Raw genomic sequence first — 14,273 nt, forward strand, 5'->3', positions numbered from 1 at the left:
CATTCCTCCTCTCTGCACTGCGTTTGGAAAGCTGTCATTCAAGGTGGCTCTTCACCTCTCCTCTAGCTAGCAAAGGTGTGATAGGACTACAGGCTTTCATCATATCTCCGTGGGCCAGAGCATCTGCAGCCTCTCTAGCACTGAAAAAAAGCCAGTGTGTAAACAACAGCCTAATTCAAGTGAGGTACAGCTGTTGGCAACAACTCACACCTCACTGAACAGTCAGTTATTCACACTGTTGTGAACCATGTGTTGTCCTGTAATGATGCACAACGAAACTCATTACAAAGCATATATGGGAAGTGTAAGCTGTCTTGTTCATCAGGACTTTGTACTATGCCTGCACCGCTCCGCACACATGACAGCTTGGCTGTTTGGCCCAGGGCGTCAGGCAGATGAATCTCTAGGGCCAGGCTGCCTCTTTCTGTCAAGAGAGCAGCGCTAACTACATAGCTGTATTTTAACCATAGCCTCTCATTTTATGAGCACAGCATGAGATCTTGTAACATTCCCTGCAGAAGGCAGCTGAATTAAAGCAGCAGTTGCTCATACTGGACTTTGGTAAGAACAAAATTCAGTTTCAGCGACTGCTCAGCTACTCTCACCTGGCCAATGGACTGTTTCTCTAGGGATCAGACCTTTCCCCCCTGCTTGACATTTTTCTTTTAAGTTGTCTGATCCAGTCTCAAGTGGCCTATTAAAAAGAATAATGGCCAAAGTTACCCAGTCACAGCAAGAAAGACAGAGCAAGGACCTCAGCTTTGAAACCATACAGTCTAAAGGGGAGGAATAACGACATGATTGGAAGGATCAAATCTGGGAGTGATTTCAGGCACACATATTTCTTTTACCCAGATGGAAATGCTCCTAGCCAGGTCTGCTGTATTCAAGAACAGAGGAGAGATTAAATGGAGGCAGTCTCCACCCTTTCACTATTATTTCTACACACTCTAGAGGAAGCTTCCATCTACCCTAAGCCATCTAGGGCTATGATACAATGAAATACTTGCTACCAATATATGTCAAATGCTAGTATCGATGCTGCAATGACACACAAAGCAGAACTAAAAGTATTTAATGCTGGAAGAGCCACAATACTGCTTGACTGAACTGTTTCTTTTGATGAGAAGGTACCAGATGGCAGTAAAAGTTTATCGTTTTCACGTCTGCTTTTTTCCATTAGCTAGTCATTTGCTATAATCAGGAGGTCAAAGAAACAGATAAATACCCAAGTTCAAAGCACTCATTTGCTGACAAATACTAGAACTAATAATTTGCATATTACACAACTTCAGAGTAGAACTGGACAGCTGGAGTCTTACTGGCCCCTTTTTTCCTCTTGCAGAGAAAACATCCAAGATGCCACTGAAAATGTGAGTGGCTTCAATCAGAGCCTGCAGGGTGTTCAGTCAGTAGTACCACAGTGGGAGGAGGAGACAAGAAGCAGGGTTTTAACTAGTCTCTAGCAGACAAGTTCATCCTTATGATACTGTTGAGCACACATACATCTAGAAAGTCTGCCTCTACAAAAATGGTGCAAGTGTAATTAGTACCGAAGGTCTAGAAGTGCAGTTTCCACTCCAAACTTCATTTGTTTCCCTTTCACGAGGTAGCAGAGTCACATGTCCTCCTATTGCCTTTGAACTCGAGAAGGGAGATACCTGTAGTCAAGCACAGCTTAACACTTCAGCCAGAAACGCAGTATGAATAGTAAGTTTGTGCAAAATTAACATCACTCAATGCAAAGTACACCAGAAGGTAGCTAAGAAATACATTTCCAATAAGAAAAGTTTATTTTGAATAGAAACTGGAGTGAAAAAAAAGCCTCTGCAGTGCTCACATTCAGAAACAATTCTGACACTTCGCAGTAACTTCAGTTGACACATTTCACTTTTTTTTTTTCTTAAAATGCCTTTGGATCTGTCTTCATCCCTGCCTCAAAGGCATACAGTATTGCGAGAAGATGAAAAAGGGAAACCCCTGCACGCTGGCCCCTGAATTCTACATGCAGGTGAAGAGGAAAAACCTCTTTTCCATGTCCTTGGTATAAAATCTAACCTGTACGTTTCCCATTAAGTTACACCCTTTCCATGAAGCTGACTCACCAGTCAGAAAGCACACTTTTCTTCCTCTTGAGGTCACTCCTGGGACAGCATGCTGTGGCCAACTTTATACTTAAAAAACCCACCAAAAATAGAAACCAACTACAATGATCTGGCAGTCAAGGATTTTAACTCACTTCCTTGTAATATTAAGTCTGCCCTCTGAACACTATTCACACCAAAGTTTCATATTCTTGGTTTGACATGCAGGAGACCAAACTAATACCACTGTTTTGACAAAGACAATGGTACTGCATGATGTTAGACAGAAGACTCTGGATTTTTTTAAATTACAGAATCCCCCCTTATCTTTACTGGAGCCAAGCTGTTCAAGGAGAAAAGACACATATCCTACTTCTAATGCAGTTATAGGAATATTCCCACACAAGCCCAATGAAGGCTTTCACAGACATAGGAACTTTGATTAAAATTCTCAATATTGTCTAGAGATCATCCACATCAAACCAAAATCCAATTAAAATTAGGTCATAGTCTCAGTCCTTCTATATGTGCCAACAGTCTGCCAAATAGTTCTGACAATCAACACACGATCTGAGAGGAGTCTTTGGCACTGTCAGACACAGACCCCTGTATTCACAACGCAGTTTGTTCTTACCTTGACAACACAAGGCTGAAGTACTTGGGAGCCATGACTAGTGACAGAATAAAAATGCAGAGGCACTGCGGCTTATTTACACACCAGTTAAAAAATAATGTTCCCTTCTTCAAGAAGTGCGTAAAAATGAAATGTCACAGGTTCTCTGCTTTGTGATTAAGTTAAATTTGCTTCTTTGCAGGATGTAGCAATAAAGTGTTAGAAGTAATAATCCAGCTTTGCATCCACAGTTTTACATCCTTTATCTGAGTAAATTCTCTCCTCTCTGGGGAAGTAGGTCATCTCATTGGCTATTCTGGTTAAAATGTCTTCATCCACAGCATAGCCACGTGATTCAATCTCAACCCTGACACACATTTTCACATGTTTGTATTCCAGAGGCAGGAAGGGAACAAAGTAGTCAATGAGATTTCTGTCAATCAAGGTGCTGTGCCAAAATCCACCTACAAAGGGAAAGAGAAGGGGTTTGTTACTACTCCTCTAGTTAAACACTACCATGGGTTGAATGGGAACAAAAGGTGTATCATAGCCCTCTGCTACATACCAGCAAGAATTCACCTGTATTTTTTAGGGCCGTATAATGCACAAATCCAAATACAAGCCCCTTTTCATGGTACTTTGTACATAAAGTTTTGGGCAGACACATAAATGTGGTCCATTGGAGCTGAATGAATGAATTCTGAGTGAATGCATTTAAGCCTTGCTCCCCAGGTCTAGTCTCATACCTTCCCCTCTCTCACCTAGAGAAGAACAGATTTGCTCTTTCTCATCAGCTCTCCCAGACCAGCTTTCTTGCTCCTTTTTTTGGAGCTTCCATCTAACCTTTCAAAAAGCACAGTGTTTGCTTCCCATGCTAATTTTAGAGCATAACTATGCTAAAACCCCTTTTCACCAGAAGTCCTGTGCAAGGAAACCTAGGAAGCACTGGACTGCCCACAGCAGGGCTGGCATGTCAGCTTGTTGCTCCTAAAGAGCTGCCTGAAGGCTTTTAACAGACTGAGCAAGACAGGCTAAATGGGTTGGGGGCCAAGAAGTGGCTTCCCCATAATAAAACATTTTATTGGTTAAAGATTTTTCAGCTACTGTAATATCTAGCCTTACTGTCAGGATTTCTGTTTGCTTTCCCTTTAGCCCATTAGTATGTCAATGAATGCACAGTGTACACCTCCCCCAACGTATGCAATCCAATGGACAGCAAACACACTGGTAGCCAAGGTGAACACAGAGCTCCTTAACCTTCATCTCAAGAGCTGACTGTAGGCCCCAAAACTGCATAGTGCCTCCTTGCTAGCTGAAAACTGGAGGGCACATCAAGCAGAAATCATAGCTGTAAAAATGCAGCTAAATGCAGCCCACCCCTTTTGTGGAACTTTTACCACCTCAAAAGCAATCACAGTTCTACTCACTATTTTTGTTATTGAAGACAGACACAGACAGTGCATTTTGGATATCTGTGAGCTGTATATCTTCCCTTGTCCTCCCGTTTCTCCAGAAATCCAGGGCCACCTCTGTTATCTTTTCAGCTCCTGCATTGCTAAGTAAAGAGAAAACAAAGATTGTAGCTGGAGGTAGTTTTAAAAGGTGTCAAGTGTACAGAAGCAAGCCTGAGAAACCACTTCTTACCTGAGGAATATGAAGATGGCTTGGCGGTAAGACACCCCATCCAGAAGCTCATAGTAGTCCAGGAATGGCTTGATGGAATCAATGAGTCCTGCATGCATTTTATCCATTTCATCAAATATGAAGAGTGATCTGGGACAGATGCTCACATTTCCCCGAATCCACGACTGCAACTGGTCCTGGGTGGCATGAAAATAAAAGATGCTAAATGAGTTTGTGTTGAAAACACAGAAAATAACACTTCTGCTTATTGACCTTTATCCTGAAAGAGTCATTTCAATTGTGTCATTTTAATAGCTCTGACTTCTTGACGAAAACATGGTTAAAAGCTGTAAATAAAACTTTAACAAAATCTCATGCTGGTTCTGAAAAATTTTAAGACACCCAGAGACAGGATGGGACAAGCAGGAAATCTCCTCATGAGAAAGATATTCCTGTAAACATAGCAAAAATGAAAGTGCACAGTAGGACAAAGGATGGGTACCACCAAAGAACAGCAACACAAAGCAAAGCCCTGACAAGTAAGATGATTACTTTTCGCAGCGCTTTTGTCTAAACATCCTTAGGTGTCAAAGCTACAAACAATATTAAATTTGCTACCTGAACAGCACCAGTGAAAAATTGCAGCTGCAGTCATTGGCAGAAGTAGAAACAGAATTCAGTTCTCAGCCCTGCTTTTTAATAATTCAGAAATTAAATGAAGACAATTACAAGCCCTTCTTAAAACACAATATTGTTCAGAAGGGCTAACGCTTTGTTGTATTTAAAGATTCTCTCACTTAAGTGTTACATTTGAGATCAATAATGAATTGGAAAAAAAAAAGGGTTGATCTGCTGGCAGATAATGTGAAGTAACTGTTCTGACCATTTTCAATGATTCATCTTTTTTTTTTTTTTTTTTTTATATTCACTGTTTATTCAGTCCCTGAACTGCAGAGGCAGCACAGGAAGGTGGCATTGGGTGTATTGTGGGTAAGAAGTGATAGTTCCTCCTACTGCCTTGGGCAGCAAGTTTCCCAAGTGTATTCACCTTGAAACAAAAGTAGAAAAGGATTCATTTTATTTTAAAACAGCTCAGCTGCAAGAAGGGGGAAAGTAAGCTGTAAAAGAGGAAACCAGTATTTACTCCATTTAGAAGTCAGGTTTGTAGACCATCCTGTTCCCATTTTTAATATACACAAACTGAATATAAACATTCAGTCCTACAAAAGACAGCAGTACTCATTCAAACTCTGCTGTTAATAAAGTTAGTTAGAACAGAAAAACCCAGAAAACATGCATTTGAGCTACTGCTCCACATGATATCCACCTGCCTACAGAACTGCGCTGACACTTAGCAAACGGACAGAACAATTCCAAATACATTTATCTGCACCTTTCTGACAACAGAATATTGTGTGATTTTGTTTTACAGCTGGGAAATGGATGCACAGAAAAACTAAATAGCCTGCTCAGCGTACAGTAAAACTGAAAAGTACATCTATGCCTCAGAGAGAAAGCTTCAGCTTGCCATGCTACCTGACACACTTGGAGGTCACCAGGTGGTTTCCCAGAATCATGAACTATTAGTTTTTTGCAGTGCCCACCAGCATATCGCCTAATCATGGAAACCTGCTGAATCACACTTAACCTTAAGTCAGTCACTTCTCTCAGCAAAGTATAGAACGAAAATTAACCTTATCATTCTTCCCTAAAGAGAGGCTCAAAACACATGCAAAAAACTTTACATTCACGGGAAAACTAGTCCTGATGGATGTCAGGATTTACACAGCTCTGTACAGAAGATTCCAAAACTGGCACAGAAGACATTTAACTGCATAGAATAACAACTAGGTTAATAGTACTGATTGTGCCGTAACATTTATAATTCGATACAGCAGTCACCGCAGCAGAGCCGTGCCCCACCGCCACGGGTTCCACAGCACACTCTCACCTTGTAGATATTGATGCTGTGAGCGTGAGGAAAGTGTAAAGTTGCCACAAACTGATGGACATATTTACTCCGCAGACCTCTTTTATAAATGCTTTCGGCGACTATCCTACCGACAAAGTTTTTGCCTGTTCCAGTCCACCCGTGCAAGGAGAGGGCAAGAGGCTTTTTGGCGTTGGTGTTGTTCAAGAAGCCCTTCACGGCCTTTACCACCACCTTGTTCACCAGGTGCTGCCCGAACAGCTTCTTGTCCAAATTCTCCTGCAGAGCTGGACGGAGAGACCACACCGTCAACAGCGAGGAGAGGGGACGGGCACGGGGTCCCGCCGGCTTCTGCCTCCTCCGAGGAGGGTCCAGCAGCACCCACCCCGCCGTGAAGGCTGCCAGCCCAACGCCAGGGCGGGCAAAGGGCCGGCCGAGCTGGAGCAGCGCCCTGCGGCCCACGCAGGCCCCACGGGGAGACCGCCCCACGGGGAGACCACCCCACGGGCCCTGCCCGGCTCCCGGGGCCTCTGCACCCCCCCGACGCCCTCCAGCCACCTCCCGCCACGTCCCCTCAGCCCGCCCCGGCCCCGCACCGGCGGCGGCGCGCTGGTCCTGCCGCTGGAGGCAGCACTCCCTGAAGTAGCAGTAGAGCCGCGGGTAGGAGATGAAGCCGGTAAGGGCCGAGGCGGCGGCGCCGGCGATCGCTAGCCCCAGGCTGATGGGCTCCACGGCGTTCGCTGGCCTGAGGAGCGGCAGCAGCAGCACCAGACCCAGGGCCGCCCGCAGCAGCTTCATGGCCCGCCCGGCCCCGCCGCCGGCGCCGCCGGCCCCGCCGCTCCGCCGCCGCTTCCGCCCCGCAACGCCGCTTCCGCCGCCGCCGCCATCTTGGGTACGGGCAGAGGCGGGGCAGGCGGTGAGGGCGGCCGCCATGTTGGACGGGCGCCCGGGGAGGGGGCCGCCGCCCGCGGCTGTAATTAGCTAAATGGCGGCCTCGCGTGGTACACCGGAGGAAATACCGCTCTCCCGCTCCAACGTTGCGATTCGCAGTGCCGTGTTCGCAGGTATTCGGAGCGGATGCCACCCCAGACCTGCTGGGGGGCACGGGCTCAGAGACAAACTCGCGCGTTTACCCGGCCCAGAGACTTTTCCACTCTTCTGAAAAAAAAGTCAAACTGGGGCTATCCCACCCCTCCCTGGAGTTTCCACTCCTGAGTGATGGGACACAGACACCTGCACAGCCACGGGACACCCTGGCCATCACCAGCACCCAGAAACCATCAGCGTGTATCCCAGAAAGAAAAATGCCATTTACGATCACTTAAAAACACTTTTATTATTTTAAAAGTTCCAAATCTTGCCTTCAAGTTCCCACACATCACACCTCCTGGGAAGACGTGGCTGACACAGGCTGCAGGGCCTCTGCCCTCGTCACCAGCTGCCACACTGACCCTGTCCCAAGAGCTGAAAATGAGATTTTCCTCCAATTCAACAGTTACAACTTGAGCCGCTTTTCTTCTTCGCGGCTAAAATAAAATGCAGTGAACTGCTACAGAAGTAAGTTTACAGGGGGGAAAAAGACACAAACCAACACAGCATATGACATAAAATCCCTGGCGCTGGCTATCTGCTGTCATTTCTTGCGCTGATGACAGACCCAGCGAGGCAGCGCCAGGCACAGCCAACACTGTGATTTCTCCTGGAGTACTTGAAAGCCAGGCTGAGGAGCAGCGGCACGGAACACGCTGCTGCAGCATCTCAGCCTTACACGCTCTGCACAGCAAAGGCCCTTGGGAACAAACAAGAAGTCTCTTACAAAGCGGCGTTGAAGCAAACCAGCTTTACCCCTTCCCTTTATATTTCCAAGGCAAACAGCACTGCTGCTCTTAAAGGATCTCTTTTTTCCCCGACTTTTTTAGGAGGGTGAAAGAATCTGTAAAAGCAAGTTTGTTTTCTCACTAAAAAATGCCAACCATGAAAGCTCATGTTCTTATAAAAGAAGTTTTATAACTGAAAATAACTTATATACAAGATTTTACCAGCCAAACAGTTCACAATCACCTGCAAACTGATTCACTACAAGATCACAAGAAAAGCTTGGTAGGTAACACTGGTATGTGAAGGCAGTGACTCTCCCCAACTCCATTTCAGGTCATTGACATAAAATCCTTTATTAGTGGAAAGTAAGAACCACTGCAAAGACTTCAGTCCACGTTCATCAGTATCGCCTATTCATCTTCTTGAATTTCTCATAGTGATAATCATCTGTTGCTTTTTCATTGAGTGGACGTTTGCGATTTGGAGGAGACCCTTCAAAAGAAAGAGAAGGAAATATTATTTCCCTGACTTTTACAGGAGACATTTCCTTAATGCCACCACTTCCCTTATATGGGGGAAGCCCCCTGCTATGTGAAAGGTTAGTGCTTTAGCTGTCACTGCTCCCCAACCTTGCACACCTTGCTATTCCAGCTTTCATCAAACTCCTGTCAGCCAGCTTTGGCAACACGTTTTGGGTGTGACCTTTGCTACTCGACCCTTGGACATCTCTCAAGACATCCTCTATCCAGAGGGCTTCGTTTGTGACCTAGTAGGGGTACCTCAAGTGCAATAGCCTCTCATGGACTTAGGTTGCTCCGTTTCCCCACTGTCTCAGGGCTCCCAGAGAAGAGGAGGTAAGAAGAGCTAGATCATTTCTCTGTGCAAGACCCCTGAAGAGTTTCAGTGTCTCTCCTTATGACATTTCAGATTAGGAACTTACGCTCAGGTTCTGGCCTCTCTGTATCCCCCACTCTCAGTGGACGAGGCTTTGGCTCTTCTTTGTTCCTTCGCACTGGTGCATTTAGCTCCTCATGATAAACTGAAAGAAGGAAAACATCAGGTAAGGAATATTATCGGGAGCAGTGTTATTCAGATGGACATCTTTCTATGGCATTTGTTCCAACTGATCTTTAGCAGAAACAACAGAACCTCAGAACAAGCATTCTTGTAATTAGTTTCTGCGGATAATCAATACATGCAAGATGGGAGACAGCAAATTTCAGCAGCACTATTTCATCAGAGGTGGCCCAAAGACTCTTCATTTCCTTCAGAACACACAAATCTGACTCCAAATCACCCCTGTAAGAATGGTCAGACACAGCAGAAGGCTGCCTTTCCTCCAGATGGCTGCAGTATGAGAGGCCCTCCCGGAAATTAATTCCCATCTCCTGTCTAGTAAGGTCTGTGTTTGCTTGACCACCTGTCTGCTTCGGCAGCCTACAAAATGGATTCGCTCAATTATAAACCATCATTTAGAACTGCAGATGAGATATGCATTTCCAGCACATCCTCAAGACACCACTTACAGAAAAAGGCTTGAAATTTATGAGGCAGTGTCAGCTGGGAGTTCAAAAGCAGAAAGTCAAGCCATGAGTAATATGTCCCTCTCCTTGCTGACGAATGGAAGAAAGCCCAATGGGGTCTATAGGAGCATCCCAGAAAAAGGAATTGGACAGCTGCTTGTGCCAATACATGAACTAATTTCTCCTGCATCAGACTCTGTCCCAACTGACTGCTTTTCTTCAGCAGAGGAGAGGGTCACACCTGGGTCAGGGGAGCTACGCGAGACTTACATCTGTTGTGCTGGACATAGTTAACAGCCATGTTGGTGGGAACAAAGGAAGTTTCACTGTCTTTCTTTTTGTTCTGCTGCTCTGCCAGCAGCTTGGCCTTGGCCTCTTCAGTTGAGATGATGTTTTTTATTTTTGCACTAGAAGAAAAACAATGAAAAAAATACTCATTCATATTTAGAAAGTGTAGTAGGCATAGAAATGCTAAGTGGATGGATTTGGGGGATAGTACTAGCACTGCTATGGTATTTTATGTGTTTTTTGAGAGAGGAGGGAGTACTACAGAAACAGAGGCTTTGTTTCAAAGGCAAAAGGGAAGCTCGCATCTTTAGTGCATCCTCTTTCAGTGCAGGGCATAAACCGATCCTCCAGAAAGCTGCTAGATTCAAGTCACAAAAATTAAGAGCCTCTTCCCAGAAGCCATACGATGGAGCCGCACTGGTGCCCCATCGCTGTGTGGAACATGCTGTGCTGGATACCACGCTAATCCAGAACAAGGCTCAGTCCCATCACAGAGCCAAACTGGGGCTGTATAATCCAGCCATACCGCTGATCTGCCAATCAACAGTTGCTCATCCTGGCAATTCAGGCAATAAACAACAGATCTGTGAATCACATACTCAATTCCCAGGTCCACTTCAGGAATGCCACTCAGCATCTGGTTGGACAGCATCTCCTCAGTCTTCTTGGCAGAGGAGACACGGATGTTCTCTGGCAGCTCATACAGAGAGTCCTCGGCATTCTTAAGCTTCACCTTCTGCTCCTCGTTCTCCACAATTCCCTTTCTCTTCTTCAGCTCAGTCTCAATGTACTTCATCCTAAACCGCAGCACACAAGGGACACACACCATATAATTCTGTTTTCCCTACTCTGTCCCAGCACTGCTGAGCACAGCTGCATCACTGTCCCGATAGCTAGGAGAGAGGAATGAATAATCTCTCCAAAACAACTCAGCTAACATCAATTGCAAGAAGCAATTGTCCAAGAAATGGTCAGATCCTCCAAGCTCTTTCACAGCCAGCAGGGAAGGCTCCTACTGGTATTTAATGCCAAGCCAGCTGGTTGGCACCTCTCATCTTTGTCCGTGAAAAAGCCTTCTCAAGTCTGGCAGCCAGGAGGTGAAAGGGCAAGTGAAAGTTTCACTGAGAACTGGGAAGATGTTCTGGGACTACTCAGTAACCAAGACAGAAAAAAATAAATTATGAGGGGACACCCAACCCCAAATTCAACATCCCAGACACAACGCAGCACAACTTACATGTCAGCATCTTCATCCCTCCTGTTGGTTTCAGCTGAGAAGGAAGTTCCCAAGTTTAGGTCTTCCTCCTCATTAATCCTAAATGGAAACCACAATGTTTACAGTTTTATGGGGGGTTTTTTTGTTGGTTCTTTTTTTTTGTGTGTGGTTTTGGTTTGTTTTTTTTTAACTAATTTGACAAGTTAGGGTAACAATAACTGGCCAAACTGCATTATGTTAAACTCTTCAAAGCAACACAACTTCTGGTTACTTCACTACTAGCTGTCATTTAATACTAGTATACTAGTCCGGGTAGAGATCTTCAGAGCTCATATGCACCCACCTGTCCTTGCCTCTTTCTTTCAGCTTCTTCATGTCCACCATTCCCCCAGATTTTATCTTAAATGGGTCATCCTGTAAAAGAAGAAATAAAGAGAAACCCTGGAGCTTCCCTCCAGTTTAATGCTAGTCTTTGAAATCTGGATAAAAACACAGAAAACATTTAAGTATTGAGCTGTGACATCAGTCCTACCCCAGGCACAGCAATCAGCTGGACCACACAGATGTTTTCACATCATTACATCTTGGCACCGAGGTGATGAAAGTGTCCAGCACTTACCACAAGTGTTGCTTCTTCTTGCAACTTCTCTCCCACAAGCAGAGCTACAGCGCTAGTTAAGCAGATAAAGAAAGTAAATAACCTTCAGTGGAAGGAAACATATTACCAACAATACTGCATTTCTTTATCCTTCTCTAAATCTAGCAGGTGGTCTCACACACTGTATTAACACTAAATTGTCAATCTTCCTAATCCCTCCACAGGGATAGAGAAACTGTTACTGTTTTGGGGAGATGAGAAGTTAAGGCAGATTTTAGCACCTTACAGGGAGTCACCAAAACAAGGAACAAAGTTCATTTCTGGTGCACATTTCAACTAGCTTATCAGCTAATCAACAACACTAGGTGAGAGGGGAGAAGGAAATTAGGATGGAGGAGGTGTGAAAGTGTCCAATTTAAACCACACATGCAGTACAAAAGTAATGTGTTGAAAATACATTTCATGGTAAATCCCAATCTTAATCTCTTTCTCCACAGCTGGGATACAGAACAGACTTTGCTCGCTGTAAACTGACACTGCGCACCTGGACCAAACTCCCCTTCTTCTCCACCCTCAGGCTTTAATGCAGAAACTCCTCTATCAAGAACATGGTTTTGGCACTATCCAACACGTAACGGTTTCTACTGAAAGGAGACAGACGACGAGAGAAATTTACTGTTACGTTACACTGTTGGACAAAACATGACTTCACATCCTTGGTGCCACATCCCTTACCTCACCCCATTGGGTCGCTTTCTGAGGCTCTGAACTTCTTTGGCTTCCTCAACTTTTAACCTGAAGAAAAAACATCTGACTTAGTACTTGATGCTTTGGTTTTAATTAATTTGATTTTCTGCAGTTAACACGGGGCCTTCTAGACAGACTTTGCCCTAAAAACTTCTGCATATTTGTGTCCGCTTTTCCGATTACAAATTAGGTAAATATTTTCTACTTTACTTTATTTAAGCAATTCCAAGGATCACTAGTTTTAGCCCGTTAAGTTCGCCAGACAATATTCTCCTCACAGCAAAACAAAGGGTCGCTAAAGTAACAGGAACTAATGCGGGGCACTTTTACTCCTTCAAGAATTAACACAAGCTAATCAAATGACAGTTGCTTCTCAGGAGAAGGAGGAGCAAACGAAGCACTCAATTTACAGCCAAATCAGCAGCAGCTCTCAAGTGACTATAACGCAGCGGAACGGTTGCCAAGATACATCGGTGCACGAGTGACTCCGAAGAAAGTTTAGGGTCAATTTAAATATCTAGTCTCTCTACACTGACTGACACGCGTTCTTTGTTTCTGCAGGTATTTAGGCTTTCCCTACTCACGCGTGTCTTTCGCTATCTGCTGTGAACTACACATGCATCACAAAATATCCCCCAGGGATAAAACCCTGACAAGAAAGGCCTTGCTGGCAACGCAAGGATGCGAGCACAAACCGGACCACCTGCGGGTGCCAATTTCCAACAGGCAGAAGCGGGAGAGAAGGAAACGCCAGCGAGAGGAGGGGGGTGCCCGCCAGAAAGAGAGGGTCCGTGTCGCTCCGCTGCCACCGAGCGCTGCTCTTGGCGGCTCCCGGCCCGGGAGGGCACGGCTCCTCGGGCTGTCCCGTCCCACCCGGCCGGCGACGAATGCCCGGCCGGAGCTGCCGGCGGGGTCAGACACCCCCCGTCCCGCGGGGACGAGCCGACGTCCCCCCCGCCCGGCCCCGGCCCCGTACCCGGGCGGCGATCCCCCCATGGCCGCGGCAGAGGGACGACAGCGGGAGACGACGCGACGCGGCACCGTGAGGATGCGATGCCGTGACCCGACGGCGTGACGCCACGAAGCCAAAACACAGCGGTGCAACGGGACGATGCGATGTGACGCAACGCTGTGTCACTCGACAACGCTACGTGACCGTACCACGACACGACCGGACACTGCACTGCCGGACTAACGCAGACCCGGGGGTCCCGGCCCGGGCCCCGACCGCCGCAGGGCCGGGCGCGCCCAGCCGGCCTCTCCGCCGGCTCCCGACGCACCTGACCTCCTCGGCGACCTGCTCGTCCTCCTCCTCCTCCTCGGAGTCCTCCCTCCGCCGGCGGAAGGACTTCTTGGCCGGCATGGCGTCACCCGCAGCGCTCCGGCACCGCCGCCACACGGCAACCCCCCCCACCGCCTCCACCTCCGCGCCGAGCGCGTCGCGCACCGATGACGCCACAGCCCCGCGACGAAGCCGGGCGGCACCACCCATCCGCCAGCACCGCGGCCGGGCAGGAGCCGCGGGCTCCGCTCCCGCCCGTCCTGGCTCCGGCAGCGCGGCCCTTCGCTCCCCCCGTCGGGCCGAGACCCCTGTTCCGTGCCCTCCCGGACCACGAAGTCTCTTTCCCGATGAGATCCCGTGTCAGTCACGAGGGTCGCTTTGTTCACCCTCGTCCCGGCAGAGCGACCTCCGCCCTGCGCGGCGGTGCCTGTCGGGGATGCCGAAGAGAAAAGGTGCCTTCGGAAGCGCTTGTCACGGCCTCGTGTTTTCAAACCCGTCCTTTCCCGCAGGACGTGGCTCCTCCACGCCCGGCTGCACCGCTTCGAGCTGGT

General features: G+C 47.0%; 2 protein-coding genes across 2 annotated transcripts; both read right to left on the reverse strand.

The window, feature by feature from the left end:
- Positions 1–1,060: 1,060 nt before the first annotated feature.
- On the reverse strand, positions 1,061–7,095 carry LOC115335002 (torsin-1A-like). The gene is made up of 5 exons (XM_030000045.2): positions 6,847–7,095; positions 6,272–6,537; positions 4,342–4,517; positions 4,125–4,252; positions 1,061–3,161 (listed from the first exon to the last, which is right to left on the reverse strand). Exons 1-5 carry the CDS (start codon positions 7,046–7,048, stop codon positions 2,917–2,919), a joined length of 1,017 nt encoding a protein of 338 aa, XP_029855905.1. The 5' UTR covers positions 7,049–7,095; the 3' UTR covers positions 1,061–2,916.
- Positions 7,096–7,560: 465 nt separating this feature from the next.
- On the reverse strand, positions 7,561–13,903 carry C24H9orf78 (chromosome 24 C9orf78 homolog). Its single transcript, XM_030000801.1, has 9 exons — positions 13,721–13,903; positions 12,429–12,488; positions 11,715–11,766; positions 11,439–11,509; positions 11,117–11,194; positions 10,479–10,676; positions 9,862–9,998; positions 9,009–9,107; positions 7,561–8,560 (listed from the first exon to the last, which is right to left on the reverse strand). Exons 1-9 carry the CDS (start codon positions 13,801–13,803, stop codon positions 8,469–8,471), a joined length of 870 nt encoding a protein of 289 aa, XP_029856661.1. The 5' UTR covers positions 13,804–13,903; the 3' UTR covers positions 7,561–8,468.
- Positions 13,904–14,273: the final 370 nt, after the last annotated feature.

Source organism: Aquila chrysaetos, chromosome 24 (assembly GCF_900496995.4).
Source record: "Aquila chrysaetos chrysaetos chromosome 24, bAquChr1.4, whole genome shotgun sequence".
Lineage (NCBI taxonomy): Eukaryota > Metazoa > Chordata > Aves > Accipitriformes > Accipitridae > Aquila > Aquila chrysaetos.

Bases quoted from the DNA above. Each gene is read 5' to 3' on its own strand.
- LOC115335002 (XM_030000045.2), bottom strand. From the start codon at position 7,048: ATGAAGCTGCTGCGGGCGGCCCTGGGTCTGGTGCTGCTGCTGCCGCTC. The intron at 6,538-6,846 runs GTGCGGGGCCGG...CTCTCCGTCCAG, and splicing joins GGACCAGCGCGCCGCCGCCG to CTCTGCAGGAGAATTTGGAC. The intron at 4,518-6,271 runs GTGAGAGTGTGC...CATGCCACCCAG, and splicing joins ACAGCATCAATATCTACAAG to GACCAGTTGCAGTCGTGGAT.
- C24H9orf78 (XM_030000801.1), bottom strand. From the start codon at position 13,803: ATGCCGGCCAAGAAGTCCTTCCGCCGGCGGAGGGAGGACTCCGAGGAG. The intron at 11,510-11,714 runs GTAAGTGCTGGA...CTTCTTTTACAG, and splicing joins AAGAAGAAGCAACACTTGTG to GATGACCCATTTAAGATAAA. The intron at 10,677-11,116 runs GTAAGTTGTGCT...GCTGCGGTTTAG, and splicing joins AGGGATGAAGATGCTGACAT to GATGAAGTACATTGAGACTG.